Source organism: Falco punctatus (assembly GCF_963210335.1).
Source record: "Falco punctatus genome assembly, chromosome: 1".
Classification (NCBI taxonomy): Eukaryota; Metazoa; Chordata; class Aves; order Falconiformes; family Falconidae; genus Falco; species Falco punctatus.
The window spans coordinates 87551845-87578627 of NC_137580.1; the positions used below are offsets into that span (position 1 = coordinate 87551845).

General features: G+C 44.2%; 2 protein-coding genes across 7 annotated transcripts in view; both read right to left on the bottom strand.

The window, feature by feature from the left end:
• Nucleotides 1-7920, bottom strand: part of PPM1F (protein phosphatase, Mg2+/Mn2+ dependent 1F) — a 50743-nt gene extending 42823 nt beyond the window's left edge. For 2 of the 4 annotated variants that reach the window (XM_080373981.1, XM_080373980.1), the window contains exon 1: nt 2458-7920. In XM_080373981.1, the coding sequence (XP_080230107.1) occupies nt 2458-2633 (176 nt within the window). In that variant the 5' untranslated portion in view covers nt 2634-7920. The remainder of the gene's footprint in view (nt 1-2457) is intronic. The other 2 variants (XM_080373979.1, XM_080373978.1) reach the window with 2 other exon arrangements.
• A 142-nt stretch (nt 7921-8062) lies between these two features.
• On the bottom strand, nt 8063-24477 carry TOP3B (DNA topoisomerase III beta). Of its 3 annotated transcripts, none has more exons than XM_080373951.1 (18): nt 24339-24477; nt 22266-22418; nt 21407-21538; nt 20366-20472; nt 18890-18964; nt 17777-17973; nt 16598-16754; nt 15408-15521; nt 14427-14517; nt 13957-14111; nt 13621-13726; nt 12605-12751; nt 11734-11907; nt 10832-10960; nt 10437-10586; nt 9893-9993; nt 9450-9651; nt 8063-8580 (listed from the first exon to the last, which is right to left on the bottom strand). In XM_080373951.1, the coding sequence occupies exons 2-18, from the start codon at nt 22333-22335 to the stop codon at nt 8099-8101; spliced, it is 2589 nt and encodes an 862-aa protein (XP_080230077.1). In that variant the 5' UTR covers nt 22336-22418; nt 24339-24477; the 3' UTR covers nt 8063-8098. The 3 variants fall into 3 exon arrangements, with proteins under 3 accessions (XP_080230077.1, XP_080230076.1, XP_080230075.1); XM_080373950.1 differs by lacking the exon at nt 24339-24477 and adding an exon at nt 22695-22959; XM_080373949.1 differs by lacking the exon at nt 24339-24477 and adding an exon at nt 22507-22959.
• Nucleotides 24478-26783: the final 2306 nt, after the last annotated feature.

Genomic DNA, 26783 nt, shown 5'->3' on the forward strand with positions numbered 1-26783 from the left:
AGCAAGGATCTAGGGGATTCTGATCAATTAAGAAGTTTATTTAACCTTTGAAACTGCATTTTGAGTTGATCTGCAGCAGTGAACGTGGAAAGAAAGCGTAATGTTTGGCGATTTCTCACACAATCAGAGACTTCAGGTTTGGTCCTTAATTACACGGATTACAAGAAGGCGGCCTCCACTTTCAAAATACTAGATCCTTGTCTTGGGCTCTACTGGTCTTTTCCTCCACATGCAAGAAGTTAGCCCACCCAACAGGAAACTGCAGCCTTTTTCAAATTGCAAAATGAGGTTTCTTTGCATCATAGGAGTCCAAAACTGAGCTGTAAATTTGCTGGGATCCCTACATTTGACACTTTAGGCACGATACACTGCACCCAAGCACACGGCATCACACACAGGGTTGCTTCACTGTTTTGCCTGTCGGCAGCCACAAGAATTTGTAAAAACATTTTCCTTACATACTTCTGTTTTCCAAGTACATTTTGTGAAAAGAAAGATAAATAGATTACTGCACTTGTATTCTGCTTTACTTTCTTTAGGAATCTGTCCTGGATTTTTTTCTTTCTTTTTTTCTTTTCCTCCAGCTTGCAACTTAAGAAGCTGCACAAAGCATGCTGTCTAATCAGATCTGGCTGCAGGGCAGGTATGTGAAAAATGCAGCTTCTGACAGGGCAGGCTCCTTTCTGTGTAAACACCAGAAGTGACAGGTGAGATGAAAGCACTCTAAAAGCAACCCTCTTCTGCTGCTTCCACCTGTTAATATGTCCACTAGAGAACAACAGAATGTTAGCAGATATGTTAACTCTGAAATGCTGTTATAAAAAAATCACTACAGTTTTAAGAACCTATACCCCATATCTCGTACAGCTTCCTACCGTCCTCTCAGAAGTATTTTAGAAAACATTAGCCTGCCCCACGCAGCAAATGGGTTACCATATGGTAAGTATTTTTCAAGACTGGCATTGCTGTGTTCTTTAAAGTGCTCATCCAGAACCACTCCGGCTCCACAGAGTTCTAAGATTCAGTGCATACAATGAATTTGCAATCTCATTCAGGAATGCAACAGCTATGTTTTGTTCAAGAGCAATTTAGTTAAAACAGGACTAAGTAATGCAATGATCATCTGGGTCTTTTTCAACTGCAGCCTAAAAAACTTTTTTTTTTTGTATGCATTTCTCAACTTCAGGTTTAGGCACACCATCTACCTGAAGGATATGTCCAGGAGCACCTCTGTAATATAAAGAAGAGAAGTAACTTCATTTTTTAAAGGCAATTTGCATGCCTAAAAATCACCTGTACACTTTCAACAACAATATACCTACTCAACAATAAAAAAAATACCTATCCAGTGTTCATAAATGCACCAGATGGTAGAGAGACATATAATTCAAACCCTGTTTTCTATCAAATTCCGCTAGTAATCAGGTAACATTCAGCATATACCTAAAGAGAACTGGCCTCCCTTAACTCCTTGTCTTCACTAGTTACCCTTGGCACAAAGTCAGCTCCCCACTTAGATTCTTTCAGGCCATCCATAACCCCTGTTCCCACTCTTTAACAAACACGTTACCTAAGCAGGCCACGGTAGGAACTCTGTAAGACCTGGAATGTGCAGGCCCTACCGCTAAAGTGCTTCAGGAAGCAGCCACGAAGACAGAAGAGGTTACCAGGAGATAAGAGGTTAGAGCAAGACAACTTGTTCTTTGGTGGAGACTAACTTGCTGAAAGAAGCATGCTGCATGCAAATTCTTAGCGGTGTTGAAGTCTAAACTGGTCAGGATGAAGGCAGTAAGACGTCTCTCCTGAAATCAGGGACTGACAGAAACATTGCTGAGAGAAGTGCTGCGTTTCCCAGTGGCGGTGCAAGCATGCTTTTGGAAGTTTTGAGGAAACATCTACTTGAGAAGCCCATGCCAGCGTGTCCTACTTGCCGAGACAACCCAAGAGGGCTGGGAAGCCGAAGGCCCGTGCGGTGGGCCCATTGCCCAGGCCTGGCAGCCCTGCAGCCCACCGAGCCCCCTCCCGCCGCAGGCCTGCAGGCGTGTCGCGCAGGTGCCCGTAGGAGCTGAGCTCCAGCTGTTGGCCCTGTACCACAGGAATGGATGGCCCTGTCACACTAACTGCGGAGAGAAATGTAATCTCTCCTGCACCCAGAGTGGGAGAGAAACGTCTCTGAGTTACTACAGAGGCACCGACCCGGGCAGGCCTGTGGCAGGAGCACGCTGCTAGAAGCCCCGCTTTCAGGAGCATACGCACAAGAACAGTTAAGAGGGGGGCGGGGGGGCAGAACCCCCCACGAGAGGCTGAGCGGTGCCCGCGGCCGGCCCCGAGCGGCCCCCGGGCCTGGGAAGGCGCCTCAGGAGGCGCCGCCCGCCGCCTGCACCTGCTCCGGCCCCGCGCCCGCCGCCTGTCAGCGCGGCGCCGGCCCTGAGGGGCGCCCGCCCGCCCGCCGCTCACCTGCCGCCCAGGAGGCTCCTCGCCCGCTCGGCCAGCGCGCCCGGCACCTCGGCCTTGCTCAGGGCGCCGCTGCCCGCGGAGCTCCACGGCAGCGGCTCCGCCGGGCCCAGCGGCGCCGGGAAGTCCCTCAGGAAAGAGCTCAGGGGAGCGCCAGCCGCCTCCACGTCCAGCGCCATGGCGGCGCCGCGCTGAGGCGCGCTGCCCGGCCGCCGCCTGCCCTGGGCAGGGACGGGCGCTGAGGGGGCAGGCCGGGGAGGGCACGGCCAGCGGGCGGCCGCGCCGGCGCGGCTCCTTTAAGCGAAGCGCGGGGGCGGGGCGGGGCCTCCGCGGCGGGGGCGGGGCCGGGAACAATGTCTGGAATGCGGGGGGGGCGCGGCGGCCACGTGGCCGGACGGGCGGGGCGGCACAGGCGGGAGCCCCCCGGGGGCGGGGGGGGACACAGGCGGGAGCCCCACGGGGCGGGCCGGCCGGCAGTTCCCTGACACGAGCAGGCAGTGCTGCCCCCTCTGCCCTCCGGGGAGGGCTGGCACCAGCCGGCGCGGAACAGACGCACGTTGGCAAGCGACACCCGCGCGCCGAGCTCGCCACTTCCCGCCCGAAGGCTGTCCCACCCGAAAACGCTGATTTCCTAATTCTACATCAGACTATAAAGAATTACGCGCCCTGGCAAGTCGGGTGCAGCGGTACCTGCGGCTGGGAAGGCTGCACAGGCTGTAGGTTCACCCAAAGTTACTCACCAAGACACCCCATCCCCACCCACCCACCCACCCACCCATCTTGATCCTCACGATCCCTTCGTGTTTCCATTTCCACTGAATCGCCTATAAAAACTGGCTTCAAAGCCGGATTTCACAGTCGAGCCAGGTTGTTGCCTATTCACTTTGAAAACACTGGCGCTAGCTTTAAAAACCTTACCACTGGCAAAAATACATGCCACCGTCGCTTCAACAGACTGCTCACTAAAGCCATAGCGAGTTTGAAGAGAACTATACCAAACTGGCCTGTTTCTCAAACTAGTTGTAGTTAAATAACCACATCCACCAATCAAATCTAACCTTTTCTGGCTCGTCCAAGAGTAGCTCTGGTGTAGAAAAGGGAGAGTGTCAATAAACTAGATGGATCTTTGTCCCAAGCTGGAATCTTCCAAGAAGAGTGAATGAAAATCCTGCATCCTAGACTCACAAAAAGACTATGGTATCAAAGCCCCCAGTGAGGTTAGTAAGATGCAAGCACCTAGAATCTGACCCTGCTCATAGATCTTTGGGGACCTTATGGGAATTCACAGCGTATCAACTAAAATCCCATCTTGCCTCACACAGAGCAGTGTAACAGCATAACTTCGCTGAAGTGTGGTACCACAGCACAATGCCATTCATTTATCTCATCCAACCAAGAAATGGCAGAAGTTTTTCCCAAAAACAAGACTCTAAGTTTATTACTTTGTCTACTGGCTTTCTGATTTTTAACACTGTAAAACACAGGCCTTTCATTTGGGAAGTATTAAACACATAGTTTTATCAAGACATTAACCTGAATATTCAGTTTCGGAAAAAAGCCCACCCGAACTTCCAAACTCTTTCCCCCTCCCCCCCCCCCCCCCCCCGACATCTTTCATCCTATTTGTATTTCCTACCTCCTCCTCAACATTCAAAGATCTAGACATGAACAGGTGACGTCTTCCAAACAGCAGCAGTTTCCAGCATGCACAACTAGAAATACTTTTTTACTTCAGGTATTAGAAGAGTGGTAAGGATTCTGTCCTTACATTGGAACATCTGCCAGGGGTAACTGCATATAACAGAACATTTTTAGAGGAGGAAGGAATAAAATACCAGCGGCTGCAAAGCCAGGACAGACAGCAAACTACCCAGAAGCACTAGTACATGTTCAGTGAAATAACACTGCTGCAAGCATGTGCGGTACCTTGATTTCTTGTCTTCTCCTTCTCAGACATCTTTATTTCAGAGTACTCTCTCATGTGCTGTCCCCATTTTACTGAAAAAGTCTGCAAACACAATATACTTCACACTTTTTTAAAATTACAAGAGATCTCTGAAAAGAAACGGGAAGCACAGTTAATATTTTCAAAACTTGCTTGTTTTTATACTGGGATACTTCACAGAGGATCACATATAAATAAGTTATAACAGTTTTAAGCAGGCTTTTAACTCAGTAGTTGGACGCTCCGTTTTGTAAAGGATCTGAGTGCTCTAAACTCCTGCTGAAGCTAATACAAGTTTAGGATTCATGACAGATTGAAGCATCAGGCACAAATTTTACTGTGTTCAGCAACAGAGACTGCTGAGGTTTTCAGAGATTTCCAAGCCATTGACGTTAAGGAGATTCCTATACCACCTCTTCCCTTCATATTCCCACACTGAATTACAGCAACCTGTATCCTGCAACATCCCTGCTGTAATCACTCCCTACCAGCAGTTCCAAAAAACAAGAATTGTTTTTAAATAGTTGAGTGATTTAGGAGAGTAACCTTAGATACAGAATGAAATCACCCCTTCGGTATTACTGACCATGAAATGGCTGCTGATCCCTTTCAGTCAGGTGCTTTTTGTCTGCACTGTATTCTTTCCCTGCTCCTATCAGAGATATATTCTCTTTTTTCCTTCCATACAAAAATAATTACTAAATTTTAAAAAACAAATAAACAAACAAACGACTGCATTTTGATCCTCTTTGTACTCCTGAGCACTGTCTGTCTTTTAGCACCAACTTTCTTGGAAGACCAACTGCTACTTCCCTCTCCCCAGGCTGACAAAAGCAAGCTCCCTGGGCCACACCAATGCCAGCTCAGCAGGGACAAGCATTGCAGCCGTATCACACAGACAATTTTTATTCTTTTATCAGCTATGGGAGCCAAATCAATTCTCCCCTCTTGAGTGAACGATGCTATTTCAAAGGTAACTTCCTAAGTACTAAAAACTTTCCCCTGAGCTTTTTCCATGGAATGTAAACTGAAATTTCATATGCCATAATTCTTTTCTTTTTTTTCAGTAAGAACCATAAACACAAGACATGCAGTTTTCACCTGAATGTCGGTGAGATACACATATCCAGGGACTTCATAATTTTAAGAAGTTTCTCGCTTTCTTGTACCTTTTAAAGCAATCCCAGGAATATGCCTGTCAGTTTTACTCAGAAACCAAACCACTCATCACCCCTGCATTTTTTCCACTCCACTTTGGAGACCATTGCCACCACCAGCCTGTGTGCCAGGCCACAACACTGACAGGCGCTGTGGCACCTCCCGCACCATGAGCCTTCTCCAGGGCCACAGCCACCCCGCGCTGCCCAGCTGCAGAGGGAGGACAAGCTCCCACGGCTGCTGGTGCAGCACAAACCCAATGCCTTCACTCCTCAGCCACAGGCACAGACAGTTCGGAACAACTGTTCACAGTTACTGACATACCTGTATCAGAAAGAACTTCGCTGTTTGCAGTAATTACAAGGGAGCCACTGAAATCTGCCAGAACACATCAATGGCTCATTCTAAGCACTTGAGAGAAAGTTCCCAGCACTTTATTTCCACCGGGGCTAATACAGCAAAGAGATTTTACAAGCAAAAGTTTGTCTGCAATTGGCCAAAATAAAAACCATGCTTGGAGAAAGAGGAAAGTGCTCTCGCACAGCTCAAAAGCCATGAAGAATGACTAGTGAGAGGTTTCCCACACTTCCAGGGCCATCATCTAAGTAGGACAGAAATCCCAGCCAACAGCCAGCTCTCAGCAGCACAAGCCAGCTGAGCATACAAGTATTTTCAGAGCAGTATCCTAGTGTACCAAAGCAGGCTACAGAGCTAAGAGAGGACTTGAACAACTGAATCAATGCAAGCACCCTGAAAGCTACTCTAGTTTATGCCAAGATCTGCAGCTCTGAGACACTATAGCAAGATGATCTTTAAAACATGAGAAGATACTCACTCCAGGCTAAGGGAGAAGCAAAGACCATTTGTTTTTACCAGGAGGAACATTTAATATTTACGAAAAATAACAAACGAACAAGAACCACAGAAAGACATTCTACCTATGGCTGGGTCTTTTAAGCAATACTATTAAAACATAGTTCATGTTTGAGCTGTAACTGTATAAACATTTGATCAGAGGAACAGGCTTGGGGCTGTGGTGTTTTGTCTGTGTTCTCTTGTTCGGTAAATGCACACACCGTGCCAATTAAAACAGCAGAGTTGTACATTACCTTTTTGTAGGGACTTGTCTTTCCTCCCTGTTGCCAGTGAATCACGTGTCAAGTTGTTCCCTGCATATTCTGTGTTCAAATGCAGTAGCCTTTGCACCATGTAAAACTGCGATGGCATCCTCCCATCCAGCCACAACTAGTGCTGAAACTGTTTTGGGGGTACAGATGATACAAACTGTACTTGACCAGATGACCAAACATGATCAGCTATGCGTACATGGAAGGAAAGGAGAGAGTATTATATATCTGTACAATTAGATTTTGCAGTGTGGCACCCAGTGCCACAGTGGTTAGATACAGCTCCAAACAAAACCATGAGGACACTGTCCTTTTGACGACAAAACTAACTGACACCAATATGACAATCTGGGGCACAAACAGTACAAACTGTATTTCATAGTATTGTTTAGATTGGAAGAGACCTTTAAGATCATCGAGTCCAACTGTTAACTCTGCACTACCAGTCTACCTAAACCATGTCCCTAAGCACCACATCTACACGGCTTTTAAACACCTCCAGGGATGGGGACTCAACCACTTCCCTGGGCAGCCTGTTCCAGTGCTCGACAATCCTTTCATTGAAAACATTTTTCCTAATATCCAATCTAAACCTCCCCTGGCAGAACTTGAGGCAGTCTCCTCTCATACTATTGCTTGTTACTTGGCAAAAGAGACTGACACCCACCTTGCTACACTCTCCTGTCAGGTAGTTGTAGAGTGGCAAGGTCTCCCCTGAGGCTCCTTTTCTTCAGAGGAAAAGAGCAGCACAGGTATGCCACCTGTCCTCCAGCAGCAGGACTGGGACCCATTGACCAAAAGATACTAACTTGGCTGCATAGACCATAATCTGGGAATCACTGCTAAGGCAGATATTCCCCTTCACATTTATAATTTCCATTTTGTATGTCTCTTGGCAATATCCTCTTATGCAGCAAAGAGACAGATTTGAAGTAGAGCTCTTGCTATTGCAGATGTAACTTAAAAATATAACACTACCAATCATTTATTATTTTTGAAGATTCAAAGTCAGATGAAACAAGTCTCATTCCACACCTAAAGACTACAGCAGCATAGCACTTAATCAGCTCTTACACTCCTGGCTTGTACTGCTGACAGAAGCCCCAGGAAGGGCAGTAGAGGGAAATTTAATTTCCTTTCTATCAGCCACAGGTAACAGTCTAGGTAGACTTTTTGAGTCTCCTACTATTTGTGAGCTCTACTTGGACCAATGAATTCCAATTAAAAGCTTTAAAGCTTATTCAGTTACTAACTGATCATCAAGAAGAATTTGTTTTGTGACTAAATGAAGATGTAAATCTAAGGTGTTTAACTTTTCAGAGAACAGGAAAGTAGTGAAGATCAAAAATACTTAAAAATTAACTTGAAGGGAAACAAATTTTTATAAGAAGTTTATTTTTCTGTTGTGTGGCCATTATACAAAGTAAGCAGCCAGAGCTGCCATTTTGTCCTTGGGTTTCTTTGGATTGAGTCTTCCTCCAGGCCTCCGGCCTTTACCTCTTCCTCGACCTTGCCTTTTCCCTTGTCCCCCACGGTGCATGGGGTGCCTCATGGCTGCATGTTTCAACTCCACCAGGTCTTGAAACACAGGATCACAGAATATGCAGCCTGAATGCTGGGTCTCATCACCAGGTAAAGGAGATTTGGCTTTGTTAAAATCTACGTCCACAAGGGCTGCATCACACAAGTCGCAGGTCTCCGGCGACACTCGGACTTTGTGGGCATTCTCAAAGAAGTGCACAATCACATTGCATTTGTTGCAGGCCATCTTCCACTTGGGACCCGATGTCGAGTCTAGCACCAGAACCCCATTCTCACATTCAACGCACTGCCCAATTCCAAGCATGCTAAGAGAATGCTGGCACGTGGGGTGGGTGCATTCATTACAGCCCATTCCTGGTGGAAGAAGAGTAAAACCATACTACAAGGAACCCTTTATACCACTACCCGCACTACCCAGTCTGGAGGAAGTGAGACACAGGAGTCAAAGACAGCTTAGTATATTATAGGTTTTCTAAATCACTAACCACTCCCCAAATAGCAACTTGCCTTTCACAGATTCAGAATAATCCTTTGCTCAAAAATTTTCTTCTAGAATGGCTTTCAGAATTGCCAGATCCTGCCACTGTACAGTACAGGCAGTTTGGATACATCAGTGATGGAAAGTAATTCTGTTTTCAATTAAATGCCCAGCTCCTAACTAACTGCTGTTTTATACTTGCACTATACCCTCTTAGTACAAAGACATTTTTAATTAAAAGATGGTAATAAAAAGACGCCAAAAAGCTCCTGATGCTAGGAGCTTCAAAGCATTACTTCAGGTAAGGTTTGGCCTCACAGTTACCAAACCAACTGCAACTTTTACCCCTTCTTAGCTCCTCAAACAGCTTTTGACACACCATCTAACTCAGTAACAAAACACTCTCAAGACCTGATCTTAATCTATAGCCCTATCCATACCAAGCATACTCCAATTCGCAAGATGTCAGAATCTCAGTGTCTTTCATTGCATACCGAGTGTTACAAAAGGTCACCTACTCTGCGTGCATGTACATTAATTTCTTACTTTATAAAAAGTACCCAGAAATGAGTTAATAAATTTTGGTCAGCAGGTTTGATGTGAACTTTAGGTCATCTGTAATCTCATTTGAATGGCACTTTATACTAAACAACACTGATTAAAAACTTCTAAAAAGCACACTGTACAGACTGCACCTAATTTATTTCAAGTGAAGTTGATTCCTGCGTGTTTGCAGAAATCCTACCTTTTTTCATGTCCCTGAAGGGAGGATGGTTGTAACAGTATGGACAGAGTGGGTAGCTCTTTCCCCTGGATCCAGACGACCACAGCACAAGCTCAAAGTCATCTAGGGGGCATCGCAACTCTTTGTAGAGTTTAATGGTACCATTCTGTGGGAGACTGTAGGTTTCATCACAGTGAGAGCAGTGCAGACGACTTGGTTTGGCCTGCAAATGGAATACAAATCTCCTGAAAAACTGCAGTGCCAGTAGAGTTCAAAACTTGTAATAAATCCAAGTAGGGCTGCTCTCTGGCTTGCTGCCTGTGGAAAACCTCCATCAAGCTTTTTGTTTTAGAAATGCACTCTTTGCAACTACATTTTAATCCAAATTCAATAATGGCAAAGGGGTTTCTACTCAATGCTCCCCAGAAAGTGAAATTTAAATTCCAAACATGAGGTCAACATACCTGAATATACTTCATGAAACGATGGCATTTACCACAGCGGGAAAGAGGCTTACCCGTGGCAGCTAAGGGTGAAAAAGACACTTCCATCAGTTCATCCATACCTGCCAAAGAGATAATCACTTTTATGTTAGAATTCCAGCTCTTAAGAGGAAATCTCGCACAAAATCATCTACAAGACCTGTGAAGAAGTGAGAATTAAAATATTTTAGTCACAATGCTCTTCCTTGTTTACAAAGACTTTTTAAATACACAGTGTTTTGCACTGAGCATGCACAAACACACAAGGTTAAGCACTTCAGCTAGTCTGAAGTTTTAAAAAACTCAGCACTACACAGTCACAAAAAAATCTGAAGTACAGTTTTGGAGCCATGATTCACTCCACTTCCTTTTGGACAGCAACTTAGTTTCACTGGAAACTTACAGTCCTGGCACAACTTTTCAGTAAGTCTAAACCTCTGAAAAAGGAACCTAATACATTATTTTCTACTAGCATTTTTGCAACAATTAAGTAGTTGTAGGGAATTTCACATGTAAAAGGTTTTACCTGCAATAGAATCCACAAAATAGTGAAATTTCCTTTTGAAAATGTCAAGAGTGTGCTCCAGGACCTGATGGTAATTCGCTTTACCCAGAGCTATTAAGTTGAGCTGCCTCTCCACAGCACTGCGGATTGTAGGAAGAACCAATTCTGCATCTAACAGAAAACCAGAAACAGCATCAACAGAGAAGCAGCAATGAAAGATCAAAAAATGGGGGTAGGAAACCATACATAAACTGACATCAAAATAAACAAGTTTCAATTGTTAATCTTTGGAATTAGTAATACTTTCCCAGATGCATCATTTGAGACAGAAATGCTACTTACACAGTGACAACAGCCCTTGACATACTGAAGGAAAAGAAGGTAAAAGGATGCAAAAAGAAGAATATTTAACTGACCTATTTTGTAATAACCATGAACCAGAACAATGCCAAGGTTTGTAGGCTTTAGTCTCCGACCACTCTCCACTGTGACATAGTTTCGCTGGCAAATGTTGTTAATGTGGACTGGAATACTTGCATCAGTTCCTGCCACACAAAGGAAAACAATATATCCATCCTGAACAAAACAAAGTTTTCATCAAATTACTCCTGATTTCTCTAGGTTTATGTCAAATTATAAGGCTCCTGAGACTGCTTAAAATTTAGATACCTTTTCACTGTTAACCAACTTCCAGTGGATAACTTCTCTCTCTAGTAATTCTTACATTAATTTTCAGTTCTGAGAAGTCTGAAACATGTTTTAACCTTAATCCTTTTGTCTCTTCCAAGGAAGACACTCACAATCACTCATTCCGGAAGAACACAGTAGAGTATGAGACTATGTTTTGACTGGAAAAATTTATGAAAATGCACCAACAGAAACAAGTCAGATTGAAAAAGAAAAGTAATATTGTGGTAAATTGTATAATAAGATATACAAGGACTACTGGAGCCCGCAAAGCTGAAGCAAGCTGTAAAGACAAGAAATCATTCCTAAGAGTGGGGAGATACCTGACGGGTGGAAGAATGTCTTTCTGACAGGGAAGTGACACGGACATGTTATCAAAGGATACTGCTTTGGCCAGAAATGAGGCATGAGGATAAGAAAGGGAAAGGAATATGGGAGAAAAGACAATCTACCATCTGGTAAGAGCTGCTACAGGCACTGTGATTTGAAGGGGAAAAGGGATAATTACTGTATGTATTCAAATAATTACTGAAAGGTCACTACTGACAGAGAGAGTTCAAAGGAGCAATTCAGACTCTTTGCACTCTTGGTGGATGTATTACAGGATAATCTAAGTTAAGCAAGTTCCTACCAATGCCATGCTTTTCCATCAGAGTGATAAGCTCTGCTTCTGTCAGGTAATCAGGAGGACTAGTTTGCTTTTCCAGCAATTTTATTTCACCAATTGGAAAAAGATCTCCCTTGTCACAGTGGGGAAGGCTCTCTTCTAATGGGATGCTGTGCCATGGCATAATTTCTGTGAAGCCTGGAGGTAAAGAAACAAACAAAAATAATGACAGCTTACCTTCACAGCTTTCAAAAAGCCAAGGTGTATGTTTCTGATCTTAACTTGGGCTGCATTTTACAGATCAGTGTTAAGAAGTTGTCTGCCATACCATGCAGAAAATGCCTGAGGCTAGGAATACGGAGGAAACACGGTACCACAAGACAGTATCTCTCACTACACCACATCAGATGTATGAAAAAAAAGAGTAAACACTTCCCTTGAATGAAAGCAAAGTGCCAGGATGGATGGGAAAAGTTTCTTAAAAAGGAAATACAAATACTACATCATATTAATGTAATAAGGGCTACTGGGCCAGCTTACCACAAAAATATCAGTGGTGGTGCTACATTCTTTTTACAGAGGCCCAAGAAAAAAAAAAATTGGCCTTTGTGTAATTTATCCCCCAAAAGACATCTGCTGTCTGTAAAATGACTGGTCTTCACACTGGCAAATGTGGCACTGAAACTTTCAGACTACATGAAAAGTAAGACTTTTTCTATTGTCATTAAAGTATGGAAACAAAGACAAAGCTTTGGTCTCTGGTCTTCATAGCTTAAAAAATGTCTTTAAAATTGTCCTTGTCCCCAAAGTGTCACTTTATATCCATGCAATGTATTAATGCAGGGAAAAAAAAAATAGGTCTGTAGCTAACTACTTATTCCCTGATTAGTCTTACCTGGCGAAGTTACCACTTTTCCGATACAGGTAAAACGTTCAGGGCCAATACTGAAAGAAATGGTGGTTTGTAGGTACTTGCAATCAGCGCTGACAGTGGCTATGAAATGCCTAGTTATATACTCATATAGTCGCCATCCATCTCCACCTAAGGATAAACAACATCTTACCCACAGAACTCACATCCTGCAGCTCTACATAAAATCTGCACTAAAAGGTACCAGATTTTCCACAGATAGCACAGGAAAAACTGGTACCTAAAAGAAAGTAACATTCAAAAATTCTTCCAGTTTCTTCTTTAAAACTTCCAGCCTATAAAACCACGATGTCATACAGACATGAGCTGCATGCAGATGCTTTTGGAAAAGGACCGCCAATTTAGCCAGCCTATCTCCCAGTCTTGCAACAAGTCTGAATGACAGCGTGAAGCAGAAAAGATTTTTCTTTTTTGCTTAAATTTTTTTTTCTGTCAGAGGTTATTTCACCAATTCATGAAAACCAGAAGTTATCAATCTTCTACAACAATCTCAGCTATATCTAATAAACAATACAATACATTCCCTACACTTTATTATAACCTTAAAATAATTTTTGAGGGATCACAGCGTGCACAAATTGAAATACTACACTTTAATATAAAGCCCACAAACCACAGAGACTAAATTAAAATGCAGTTGAAATTTGACCTACAAGCACAAGAATACAATAGAATTTCAATACTTGGAAGCTATTATTCTGGGACATATTTCTCCTAGAGAATGCAGGCATTCAGTTGTCAACTACTCCTTTTTCTCAGCAGTACCATGGTCCCTAGGATCAATTACTGAAGAGCAGACCAGCTGTGAACTCCACTGTCACCAGCAGTTTAAGTTCAGATAAAGCCCAAGCTCTATTCACTTCCTGCCATTCAAGTAATTCTGTTTTCTGTTGAAACTCAGGGATTTTCAAACTGGCTCCTACACCTCAAGGAACGATTTTCCTCATCCAGTGTTCCAACACTACTGAATTTGCCTATACCTAATTCTGCTTCTGTTGCAGCTCTCATTGGGGTGATGGGAGGGTGGTCTCCTGCATCATGGCCTTTCCTTGGACGATTAATGCCTTCTGATAGCAATGCTTTTACCTGGGTGAACGAAGAGAGAGAAAACAGGCTGGCTGAAGTGGGAAACAGGTGTCTCTTAGCAGGTTAAAAACTTTGCAGATCAAATCCATAACAATACAACATCCATAAAGAAAAGCAATTACAGATATTTATTGTTTCTGAAGACCTGTAAATCATAATATACCAAGTAAGATATATTCTAAAACACAGACTAGTGAATAAGCAGTACAGGTTTTGCTCTGCATACTCACAGTTTCTGCCCAGTAAGGATTATTGGTTTGTTGTCTCAAACATCCTTTCAAGTCAAAGTTTTCTGGATAATGGGTAGTTTCCGTTCGAGGGTAGCTAATATAACCCTGTGTATAAAGACGCTCTGCTATTTGCATGGCATGTTGTGGACCCATTCCTAAGATGGGATAGGGAAAAAGCAAAAATCAGTCACAAATTACTGTGATTATGATTTGTCTGCTGCATTTGAAAGTGTACTTTATCAAAGCATTTAAATAAATCATGGTTTGTCCTTTCCATAAGACTTTTGTACCTTGATCTTACCAACGTTTCACTTTTGACAAGCTTTCTAAATTTGATCCTTTCCCCAGAATGATGTATTACAAGGAGAGGAGGGTATCTAACTATATTTGGTATGTCCTTGATTATTTCATCTGAGAAGCCAAAATATTTTGCTTTAAAACAGTGTGAAAATCTGAACTTTTACACATACCTAAAGCAGCACTGGCCACTCGTAGCATTTCTACCGTGTTCAGAGCCAGTGGTCTCTGCTTCACCTTCTCTTTTTTACTCACAGATTCTACCTAGAAAATAGCATTTTCCCAGTAAAAGTTTTGAAGTTTGGTAACTGGTAAATGTGTAATTTCAATCATGCCTATAAACATGTGGCATACCTACCATTATCTATTGTCACATCTGTTTTGTTTTCTTAAAACAGCAGCCACTAATGTATTTTTGCTTTAGAAAATCTGCCTGGAAACAATTTTACTATGTTCTAAAGTTACAGTCCTAAGGTCCCTTTGTGCTATAGACCAGGTCAGTCCTACAACTGGGAATGCAGCAAGATGGCGTATTGCTGTTGTTACTTCCCATTTACCTCAGCAGCACGTACTTTCAGCACTACAAGCATTTAGGGGTCCTAACTGTACAGTTCCAGATTTGTAAAAGCTTCATGCAGTCTTTGAACCTTGATGGCTATAAGCACTTAAATCCAAACATACTGTCAAACAAGTATTGAACAGAGCAGAACTAGAAGTTAATTGGCTATAAAGACTGTACCATACACGATTAAAAATCTAACTGCAGGAATATTGCCATATAAGTAATTAAATTCTGATTTATACAATGTCTCACAGGAAATAAGAGGTCTGCTCAGAGAGATCTGAATGGTATTTCTTTGCAGGTTTAGTAATGAAGACTTCCTATCACGAGCGATGATCATTTCCAAAGTCAATACTAAGAAGGGGCTTCTGCTGGGATGACCACACTATCATAATATGAACTACAATAAAAAAAATCTCTTGCCTTTTATTCTCATTTACACAAAGCTGAATGGACTAAAATCCAAGATACAGACGTTCTACACTCGCCTTTAACAACAACAAACAAAAAAACTCAATATGCAGCAAATGACATACTAAATATTTCCTTTATATGAAACAGGGCTCCACTGACATTTAGTAAATATTCTTACCTTTGCTTCTTTTGCCATCTTTGTTATATTCAGGAACATTTGAGCAATCTCACGATCAAATACCCTCACTCTATCCCAATCCAAAGTAAGAGAACTTTCTTTTTCAGGGTTCACCTTTTGGAGGGGGAAAAAACCCAAACACTATTACCAGAAGCATGAGAAAGCACATTTCCAACAATAATCCAGCAAGCAAATCCTAACACCACCTGTCCTAGGACACAAGTGCTTCAAACATGCACTTGTACTCTTTTTCACAGGGCTTTTTGAGAAAGATGGCGTACTTTGAGTTCTGGGGCCAAGGGAATGACTGGAATTATTCCTGCGGTTAACTGAAATACTGTTCTTGGTTTTAGTGCTGGGAACAGTAAAGGCTGAAATGGGCAGAAATTCTAAGTTTACCATTTTGATCTAGCAAATTCAATCATATGTATTAAACTGTAACTAGGTCGTGGTTTAACTCCCATGTACAAAAATAACTATGAGGCAACCAATGTAAGAAAGCACTAAACTCTGAAAACAGGCACAAGTATTTCCTAGCATGACACGAGACGTGTCAGAAGGGAGATGACAGTAGACACCAGATTTCATCTTCCTTTATTTTAAAATCTAAAAATGGCAACTTTTTACCATCTATCCCTTATTTGTTTAAAAAATCCTTGTCATCACAAGCAGTAAAACCATATTGGTTTGCTCTCAGAGCTTGGACAGCAGCGAGGCTATAAAACTGCCATAAGCTGCCAAAGTACTCAGAGAGCTCAATTGCCAATTAACACAATGAGCATTTTATTTGCTTTAAAATTCCAATACTTGGCAATGCTAGTGTTTGTTGGCAGCCTAATTAATCTTGGATTCAAATTAACAACAGAGTCAATCCAAGGACCCCAGGGAACAAAAGAAAACCGTTTTAAGTATTCTTTTTGGCTGAGTCTAAGCTTAGATGGTTAGCACTGAAAAATTCTTACAAAACAGCAGACAATAACTACTGAAATACAAAACTGACATCCTGGAATGTGTTCTCGAGAGAATGGTGACACACATGTGAACCGAATGAGAACACATGAGTAAATTGTAGGCATTGTGAATTCTTGTCAGCAGCTACAAATTTATGAATGAACAAAATGAACATATAAGTGCATTTCTTTGTTAAAAATGTATGGTCCTTATATACAAACACATATTGTAAAACTTACTTTAGCTTGCAACACCCAGTAAGTCTCAGGCTTAAATGACTGGATTTTGTCATGCCTTTCAACACAGAATCCAAGTGTTGGAGTCTGACACGGCCCAAAGGAGATAAGGGAGCTGTCTAAGTTCCCGTATTTCCCCTGGAAATATTTAGTCTGAAACCTGAAAGAAAAACAAAACCACAAAAACCCCAAGAACAAGTACATTAACATTCTCATTCCTATGAAAAGCAGAAGTTTTCATTAAGTTATACACACAAACACGAGTAATTTATTAAATCATTCAGGCATCAGGAAAAAGCATTCTGAGAAATATCATCTCTTACACCTAATTCAAAATTACTTTGCCCCACTGAATCCTGTTTATTCCCAGAGAAAAGTGGGAGAACATCATAAGATCATACCATAGTTGCTATAAGTACTTTACCTAGCTCAGTTAAAGCTGTAAAACAATTTTTATTTTCTTTTTATTTGTCTGTGCATAAAACTGTTCAGTTTGGTGCTGAGCAGAAACAGCCACCAGAGTTCCGAGATGTACTTTGTGGGCACAGCTTGTGGCTGGGGCAGACTTGCTTTTCTTCACAGCAGCTAGTATGGGGCTATGTTCTGGATTTGTGCGGGAAACAGCATCGATAATACAGAGATGTTTTAGCTATTGCTGAGCAGCGCTTACACAGTGCCCAGGCCTCTCCTGCTCTCACACCACCCCCACAGGCTGGGGGTACACAAGAAGTCGGGAGGGGACACAGCCAGGACAGCTGACACCAGCTGACCAAAGGCATATTCCATACCGTATGATGTCACGCTCAGTGTATAAAGCTGAGGGAAGGAGGAGGAAGGGGGTGATGCTCAGAGTGATGGTGTTTGTCTTCCCAAGTAACTGTTACACCTGACGGAGCCCTGCTTTCCTGGGGATGGCTGAACACCCACCTGCCGGTGGGAAGTGGTGAACTAATTATTCCTTATTTTGCTTTGCTTGCATGCGCAGCTATTAAACTGTCTTTATCTCAACCCACAAGTTTTCTCACTTTTATTTACCCTCTGACTCTCTCTCCCATTCCAGCGGTGGGGAGAGTGAGTGAGTGGCTGTGTGATGCACAGTTGCAGGCTGGGGTTAAACCATGACAGTGGACAGAGCAGTACTCCTGAACCTTTCAAAAAACTGTCTGTAATCTAAGCTGTCACCTTGTAAACGCACAGCCAATTCTAAGATCCAGCTCCTGGCGGGCATCCACTGAAAGAGCTTCATTGCGATTGGGCTCTCCCAAGTGATTCATGGCATTGCAGATGTCGGTGTCAGTAATAGAACTGAATTTAGCTCTATAAATCGTCCTTTCGGTGCTACGAGGTTTGTTCATAACAGGAAGAACAGCATCAAGAACCTAATGAAGATCAGAAGCATATTTTAAGAGTATTTGAAAAGTAAGGGCTTAACTTAGTTTTTCTCTCTAAAGAAAAAAAACCCACTCTCCAAAAAATATTCGCTTATATGTAACTACTTTTTTAATTCACTAAGGTGTCACACCAACACACTAACTAATAAGCAAGAGCAGTATTTGTCTATCCACTCAGAAGCATATTAGGAATTAGAAAAACTGAAGGATTTATTTATTAAACAGCAACTGCTGGAAGTGAAGAACTAATCGTAGCTAAGTGCAAAGACATTCACCAGTACAGCTGCAACACCTTTTGGTAAGAACATACCAGTTTCTATCTGGGCTTATTCTACCTACGTATTGCCAGGGCCCAGTTATGATACAGTGGCATTTAACGAACTTGAAACAATTACTTGATAAGATGTGCTTCTTTAAACAAAAATAAAGAATACTCTTCAAGTAAACCTCTGGGAATAGGATGTTAAGAAATCATCTTTACATATGAAAGTTTTAATTCTATACCTTGTATGTGCAGAGTCCTAATTCCTGCAGTAATCCTACACCTAAAAGCAGTCTCCAAGCTCAAAAGTGTCTAATTGCTTAATAATGAGGTTTTATAAGGACAGCAAAATAACTACGCCAGCTGCGAAATACAGACCAAGTCCCAAAGCACTGGAAAGTTCTAACATTTAAGAAACCTAAGCATTCACCTCAGATGAGCAACATCTATGAAACTGATTTATACTCTTTAACTTAGGAGTTCAAAAGCACACAAGTTTTTCTACCAATGCCCTCCATGCTTTTAAAACATTATTCAACTTAGCTTGAATTTTACTGTATATTCCAATAAAACAATACACTGATAGTATTGTATGTCACAAATACATTACAGTATTATAAGTCTTAGAAATTGAAATCTTACTTCAAAACAGATGTTTTCTCCTTCCTTATCACAGTCCAGCCACAACACAACATAATCACAACCTCTTCCTTCCACCTGTGAGAAAAATTAGCACAGTTCTTCAGCAACTCAAAGAAAGAGTTAGCCCTCACTAACTGCGTACTTTTCATTTCTACTTCAAAGTACCAGTGATAATTTACTTGGTGCAAAAAGTATTGGAAGAATATAGCAGAAGTGACAAGAAGTCTGCATGTACTGGAACAGTGGTCAAAGAGAGAAGCAAGCTGTGCTGCTTCATGGGAGCACAAGTCTGCCTACATGCTGCTTTTCTGCAGGGCCTGAAAAAAATCAGCATATCTCTATAGCAATGGAAGTCTCCTGGAACTGCCACAATACGTGTATGCAACCCTGGGCACAGTCCCTTCCCCTTTCTGTACCTTAATTTCTAATTCATTAAAAAAACCCAACAAAACACAAACAAAAACAAAACAAAAACCACTTTTTTAGTTCATAAAGATACCACAAAGTATGAATTTAATCTGACAGAAATCAGTCTCACACCCCATGTGCTTGCCTTTCAGAAAGTTTTATTTTGTAAAAGCATCCAACTACTGCTTGCCTCTCAGAGGGGTGCATGTGAAGAGTGATCAGTTACTAACACAGGCTTATTTTAAAGCAGGCATTTATAAGCTAGAAGCAAAACATGCACCTAATGCTCCAATTTTGAGAAACAGGATATCAACAATCAAAAAACCCAGAAGGTGCTGGCAAAAGTGAATTCAACACGGCGAAGACTTCAGACAGTGTAAGAAACAGTAAAATTACTGAGACAGATACAACCATGACAAAAAGTTGCTTCCTGCAGGGAAGAAAATCCTAATTTAGGAACATACTTCTTTTCAACCCTAGAAGAACGCTAGCACATTGTACAGCATAGTACCAAACACCGCCCATTTTTGGGAAGCAGGTAAATAGACCCGCTAAATCAAACATTCAAGTCTGCAGTGTGAGAAACACTACATTCAGATGGCCTGTCTGCCTCAGTAGAGGGAAGATAAGTAACAAATGTTTTAAAGGACAGAGTCCTCTGGCATTGCCCTCCAACAGAAAACTATCTGTTGCGAAGACAGACTCAATTTTCTTATACTAGAGTGAAGATAACTGATCCACTCTAAGGGCTGGAAGAGGGTTATACTTTTGGTTCTTAAATAAAGTTGCCTAACTTTATGAGTATTTTTTTTTAGAAAGCAAGGCTAATTCATAGCAACATGCTACATCTCCTTCAACTTTATTGGTATTTTTTATTGCTTTCCAGAACCACAGAATAATTTCACTTCTTTTTCTTGCAGGATAAAAATAGGTCTCATTGCTTTGTATCTAAAGACAAAGAATACGAACAATTAATGTTTGAAAATGGAATAGGGTCCAGATGAAATAAAGAAAAAGAATGCCACGAGAAAAAGATATCTCTCAAATACTACTCATAAAAAAGAATACCTGTAAAAACTTCACCATGGTCAGTTTTGGATTAGCTTCTTTCTTTTCTGTGGGAGCTTTGCTAAAAAGTTCTGCTGGATCCACTTTGTCCCAGCTGTTATATTTTCCTGAAAAGTAGAAGTATGTGAAGTAGAGCTATAAATCTGTATTTTAAAAAAAACGTTACTTTGCAAAACTTTGCTTTCAAAATTCGTATTGGAAAATCTTCTACGCTAACACATCTTGCTTTACTGTATATCAAGGGACGCCTTAGCTTTTTACACGAATTGCAACTATCACTTTGAAACACGACATACAAAGTAAAAAAAAAAATACTACACATCTTTTAGAAATTTTAACACACTTTCGGCTGTACAGTAATTGCTCAAGCCAAGGGGAAATAGCTTTTTTCCCTTGTTTTCACAGTGCACATATAACATGCACGTTGTCTGTTTTACTGTTCATTACTTATGATTTACATTACAATCCATTTGTTCAGTTCCATTTCTCTGAAATAACCATTAATAACATTGCTTAGCAACTACACAAAACCAAACCTCTTTAAAGCACTGTGTGAATAACGCAAAATTCAGTCCTCATAAAACTTCTGAGGCAATTACCATTAGAGGAAATACAGTAGTTACACGACTAGTCCAACAATTTCAAAGCAAGTTAGTGACAGGATCCTTTGTGCATAATCCTTAGCAGACATCTATTTTGCAGTAATAACCTACAATGTTTCAGAAAACATCCTTTTGGACTCCGCACCCTTTAATCATTTTTCATCTGAATTGAACCTTGCCTCCCCTCATTTTCCAGGGACATAATTCAGGCACAGAAAAGGTAAGTGGCACGATCAAAGTCATGCAAGAAGTCTGCCAGACATCTAGAAATAAAAATCAAGAACTTCTGACGCCAGTGGTATTTTCATCCTCCTTTTCTCTCTACTTCTGTCATGAAAACTCTTCCTGAATGACTTCCACAATAACCATTTTCCTATCAGAAGTCCTTGACAGCTCAACAAGTGGTATCAGTTAAAATATCTTAGGGACAGACACATACCTATGAAATCCAAAGTCATGACATGACCGCACACAGATGTCATCTTGAAATGGGCACTCTGTCCTACAAATGATCCAGTGTACTCATGCACAGAGCACGCACCATTCAGTCCCTTGCGAGAGGACATGTTTCCTGTGAAAATAACATCATAAATGTCAACAAGAAAAACTATTGCAATAAGTTACTTTGTTCAAAATCACATCCTCCTTTTCTTAGATCTTATGGCTAGGGTCTTCCTGGTCGCAAAATTCTACTCATTTAATCCATGTTTTTATTTCAGTTAATTATCGCTTTACACCTTTTTTAAAGCACATTTCATTTTCAATTGAAACTATTCCTTTTCTCCTCCATCCTTCCCCTCCCACCAAAAAATCCTTATGAAAATACAGCTAGTTTCCTAGACCCGCACAGTTATAATTAACTCATTCTATTTTCCACGTGGTTTATAAAATATTTACCATAGCTTCAAAAATCTCAGCACAGCTACTTGGTTGACACTTTCTGGAAACGCTGTGCACTAACATATGCCACAGTTACATAAAGTATAACCCCAGATTCCTTGATTCTTGGATTGTATAGGCACCAGCACATAAAAATAATCAGAATGTGAAAGGCCACCCAGTTCTTTTATAAACTGCAACTTGTTCTAAGCTGTGGTTCCCAGCGGCAGCTGCCCCAAGATAACTGCCCGGGATGTTTCTCCATCTCACTTTACCCACAGCAATGCCTGGCAACCTCCGCATCAGTTTGCCCCCAGGCAACTAACCGGTACCCCCGCAGCTGGGGCCCGTGCTCAAGAGCACTTGGACGGTGCCACTGGTAGAACCAGCGGGACAGAACTCCACGCTTCCCTCCCTACCTCTCGAAAGGATCTTGGCGATGGACTGCGCCAGGGAAGGCTTCTCCGCCACCATCAGGACAGTCTTCATTTTCAGCTGACGGGACACAGAGTGCCACGGGGCCCAGGGGTACGGCCTGGCTCACGGCCCACCAGCGAAAGCCGGTCCTCACCCTAAACAGAGAGAGTATGAAACAGCTTTGCCGCACAACCGCTTCCAGTAAAAAACCACCCCAAAACTGTGGAACAGGCGGTGACAGACTTGGCAGCTCCAGGGGTCGGGGGGGCGCGCCGCCCCCTCGGGGCTCCGCCGGGCCCGCCCCGCCCCGCCAGACCCGAGAAGCCCAGCGCGGCGGCGGCGGCCCGCTCCAGCCCCAGGCTCGACAGCGGCCGGCGGGCAGCGAGAGGCCGAGGGCAGCCACGCCGCCGCCGCCCGGCCGCGCTCCGCACCTCAGCAGGCGGCCATGGCCTCGCCTTGCGCTGCCGGGTCACCGAGCCGGAAGGCACGGGCGGCCCTCCCGCGGAACCGGCTGCGGGCGCGCCCCCTGGCGGCCCGGCGGAGCCACGCCGTCCCAGACATCCCCGGGCTATTCCGAGGACTTCAACACGGAAAAGGTCCTTAGGGATTCATATGGATACAAAGCCCAACACGAGCACGTCAGAAAAATGTTCCGCCACCATTCCCTTCCAGAAGTCGCCGCGCACGCTGGAAGCGCCGGCTCCGTTCGGTGCCCGGTGCTCCGCAGCAGGCCAGCAGCGCGCGGGTGCCTCCCCTCGGTTTAACAGCAAAGACCTACACAAAACACACCTTACAGAGCTCTCCAAGAACGCCCCTGCACGCACGTTGGATCTGTTTTATCCAGGCAGCCAGCCAACGCGCCCGCGCACACCCGTCACCCCGTGCCTGCTTGCTGCAGCCTCCAAACGCTGTGAACAGTCTGTGCCACACACAGCATCTCCTGCAGGGCAGAGATGCTCTGGGAGCGTTCGGAGCACCTGACTCCCTTGCACCCAGACGAGGTAATGGAAATCATGTTGATTTCAGAATTATGCACTGAAAAAAATGCTTTTTTTTTGCACACTAAATTTTAGTTGAATGTTGCTTTCTCACTTAGGCAGAAAGGGAAAGAAGGGAAAGGAGAGGGAGAAGGGGCGGCCAAGGCAGAAGCACGCTCTTTCCCCACCCCGCTTTCCTTGGGGAGGAGGCGAGGACTGCCCCAGCCAAGTCCTGCCCCCGGGACCGCAGCCCCTCTTCTGCCCTGCTGCCGCTCCCGAGGATGCTGGGCCCTGCCGAGGGAGCTTCGTCAGCAGACTGGAGTGGTTTCCAACCTCTCCCGCAGCCTTCAACTCTTCCATGTGTCATGAAACCTTTTTGTCAAGGCTAGCACTAAAGAGGCAAGCCTCAAGTTGATGAGACCTATACGCCTTCATGGAGGAGCCCAGCACTCTGTTTTTACCCTTGCGGCATGAATCAATCCTTGCCGATGTTCACAGCGCTTTTCCAAGAGCTGCTCAGCACCACACCAACCCAAAAAGCAGAGATTGGGCAGCAGCCAGGACGTGTATTGACCTCACAATGCCTGGAAAAAAAAGGAACTAATTCACCTTCAATGAGATTAGTAGACAATTAATAGATATCAAAGTTACTAAGTGAAAGAAAAATCAAAACAAACCCAGGACTCTTCATTCTTTGTCAATACCAAAGTTAGAATTTAAATGTGTTCTGCTGTTTCAGTGCCTGGTTCCCTTTGACATCTGGGGAACATCTGGCACAGTCAGGATGCAAGTTGAAACCAACTCTTCGAATATGTCAGATACATATTTTTTCATTTCCTCTAGTAAAAGCCCTCTAAAAAACCCAACCTTTTCTTTTTGAATGCGCAACGTGATGTGCAAACTCAGACCCGCACGTACCGCAGGCGGGGGTCTCCACTGCGGGGCCGAGGGACCCCGGGCACCGAGTCCCGGTGGGCCTGGGGGCACACGCAGACCTCCCCAGCCTGCAGGAAGGAACCCCAGCCCGCCGCACCGTGCCGGTACGCCAGCCCCCCTCCGCCCGACCCAGGGGGCACGCCGGGCCATCCGCTCACCCACCGGCGCTGTAGGAAGCCCGCGGCGCTTTGGGAAGTCTCACCCCATTTCTGGCCCCCGGCGTGGAGACGCGCCACGGCCGAAAGCACCGACCGGGGCTCGTCCGGCCCCGTGCAGCGTGCGCCGGCCGCTAGAGGGCGCTGCCACCGCAGGAGCCGCCGCTGAGGCCAGGCCCCGCCCAGCAGGCGGCCAGGCCCCGCCCAGCGCTGGGCTATGGCTCGGCGCCACGCGCAGGCACATCGCTCCCGGCCGCACCGTGTTCTCCCCGGGAACCGGCTCCCGCCCGCCGCGACAGCCCCTCCGCTGGGCCTGGCTCCCTCCGCGACCCCCTCTCGGAGGGCGTCTGCCCCGCGGGCTCCCGCTGCTCCGGGCTTGCCCGCCCTCCCGCAGCCTTCCCGGCGGCTCCAAAGAGGATCTTGCCGTACCCCACGGCCCCGGGAGGCTCCTCGGCCCTACTAGGAAAAACGTGCCCCGTTTGCCAGCAGCCCCGGGGCAGGCTGCAGCCAGGGCTGCCAACAGCTGCCCCCAGTCTCCTTCGGCCCTGCCTGCTGCTTCCTCACTTGCTCACCGAGACCCACGAACACAGCGCTCTCGCTGTATGGATGGGGCACAATAATAAAACCCCAAAGCAAGTAGCTCCTCCTGTGGTTTTCTCCAAGACAATCAAGTTTGTTTAGCTAGGTATTGTTTTACTTCGACTTGGTAAGCGTATCACATCAAGAAAGCTACTGCTCCAGGTAGGCACTTTGCAGGCTGAGGACACTTCAACCTCCCTGGTCCTGCTGCCTGTAGAGTCCCAAGTTTTCCAAACCGTTTACCCCCCAGGTTATTCCAGTGAATGGTTATTTAAGAAGCCAAAGCCCTCACCCTGACTATAATGCCCACATATCACTTTCCATCAGAAGATCTTGCACAGCAGTTAGAGCCTTGGACCTCCTTGTTCTACCAGTGACTCACCGATTCACTCCAGTGGCCAGCACCTTGATGCCTCCTCTCACCTCCAGGACCATTTTAAGAGCAAGAATAGAAAAAGCTACAGCAATGTATACTATTGTTTGGAGCATGACCATTCCTGTTTTGCTTCCCTGGGCTCATTCTTGACCTTAGAGTAACTTTTCCCTGTTTGTTTCCAGCCACTTGAAAAGATTGCCGTGAAATTAATAAGTATTGACAGGAGGGTCAGGCAGGCAGAAACACATCTGGAAGGATGCCACAGACATTAGAAATTATGAAAATGCAGGTCAAATTATTAAAACTTGGGTGTTGTGTTTTTTTTTTAAAAAAAAAAAAAACAAACCACAAAATAAGAGGCCACAAAAATGTGCCTGAATCTTGACTACAAATCTGGGCTCCAGATACTTCAGTTCTGGGAAAAATGAGACAGACCCTACCACATACAGAGCAACAACAGCGCTTGAAGTGTTTTATGCTGGAATGAAAGTTATGCTTGTGTCTCTTATAAGAAATTTTAAAAGAAATAATATTTGAATAATGGAAGGGAGAGAAGAGGGTAAATGCTTGCATCTTGACTGTTCTCCCTGAACTAGTAGCCTGTCATTCAAAGCAAAATGCAAAAATTCACAGATAACCAAAGCTCTGTGTTAGCAAACGTCCAGGTTTCAGTTCCATACATATCCAACGTACATCCACAGGGATGGAACAAGACAAACCAGACACATACTTTTGTTCAGGTCTGATTTCGCACCAATAGCTGTACAATCCAGCTCATTTGTGGTACTGACAATAATTCATAATCCAGGTGGGATAAGACAGTCCCTCTCCAAATGTAGTGTGCAATAACAAAACAAAACGGCAGAAAGAAACCCAAAGGCGACATTGGAACTTCTGCCCCCACCTATATGGGGCTGTACTGCAGACCCACAAGTATGGCTGGAGGAAGCACAGATCTCACCTGCTTTCATGGGGTTACCTGCAAATTAACAGCAACTTAGCCGTGGCCAGACAAAGTCCCAACCTCCGAGCAAGTAGCTGAGACCTGGGTAGCGCAGCCCACGTGGGAGCCTAACTGAGTAGAAAGATCTGCATCAATTGCAATCTCACCACTTCGGTGTAGGCATGCCCTACATGTAGGCATGCTATCAGCAGACTCAGCAGGCTTCACCTCAGGAGAGCTTATCCTCCCAGCGCTCCCAGGGAAGGTAACACTGTCTTCGTGTCACACACCAGGGAAGCCTCTGGCACAGGGACATTGATGTGCAAATTTCCCAAGAGCTGAGCTAGCTCTCCAGCTCCTGCGCAGGGTTTCCCAGCTCCCACGGTTGAGTTTCACCCGAGAAAACTGGCTCTGTTCTGCCCTGCACTGTGGAGTTTCTCATTTCCTACCCTGAAGACCAGCTACTGCTGCCCACCCTCCCTTCCACTGGCTCAGGCAGAGCTGGCGCTGAGACCAGGCTAATAACTGCCCAGCTGAGCCAGATCATGTAGAGT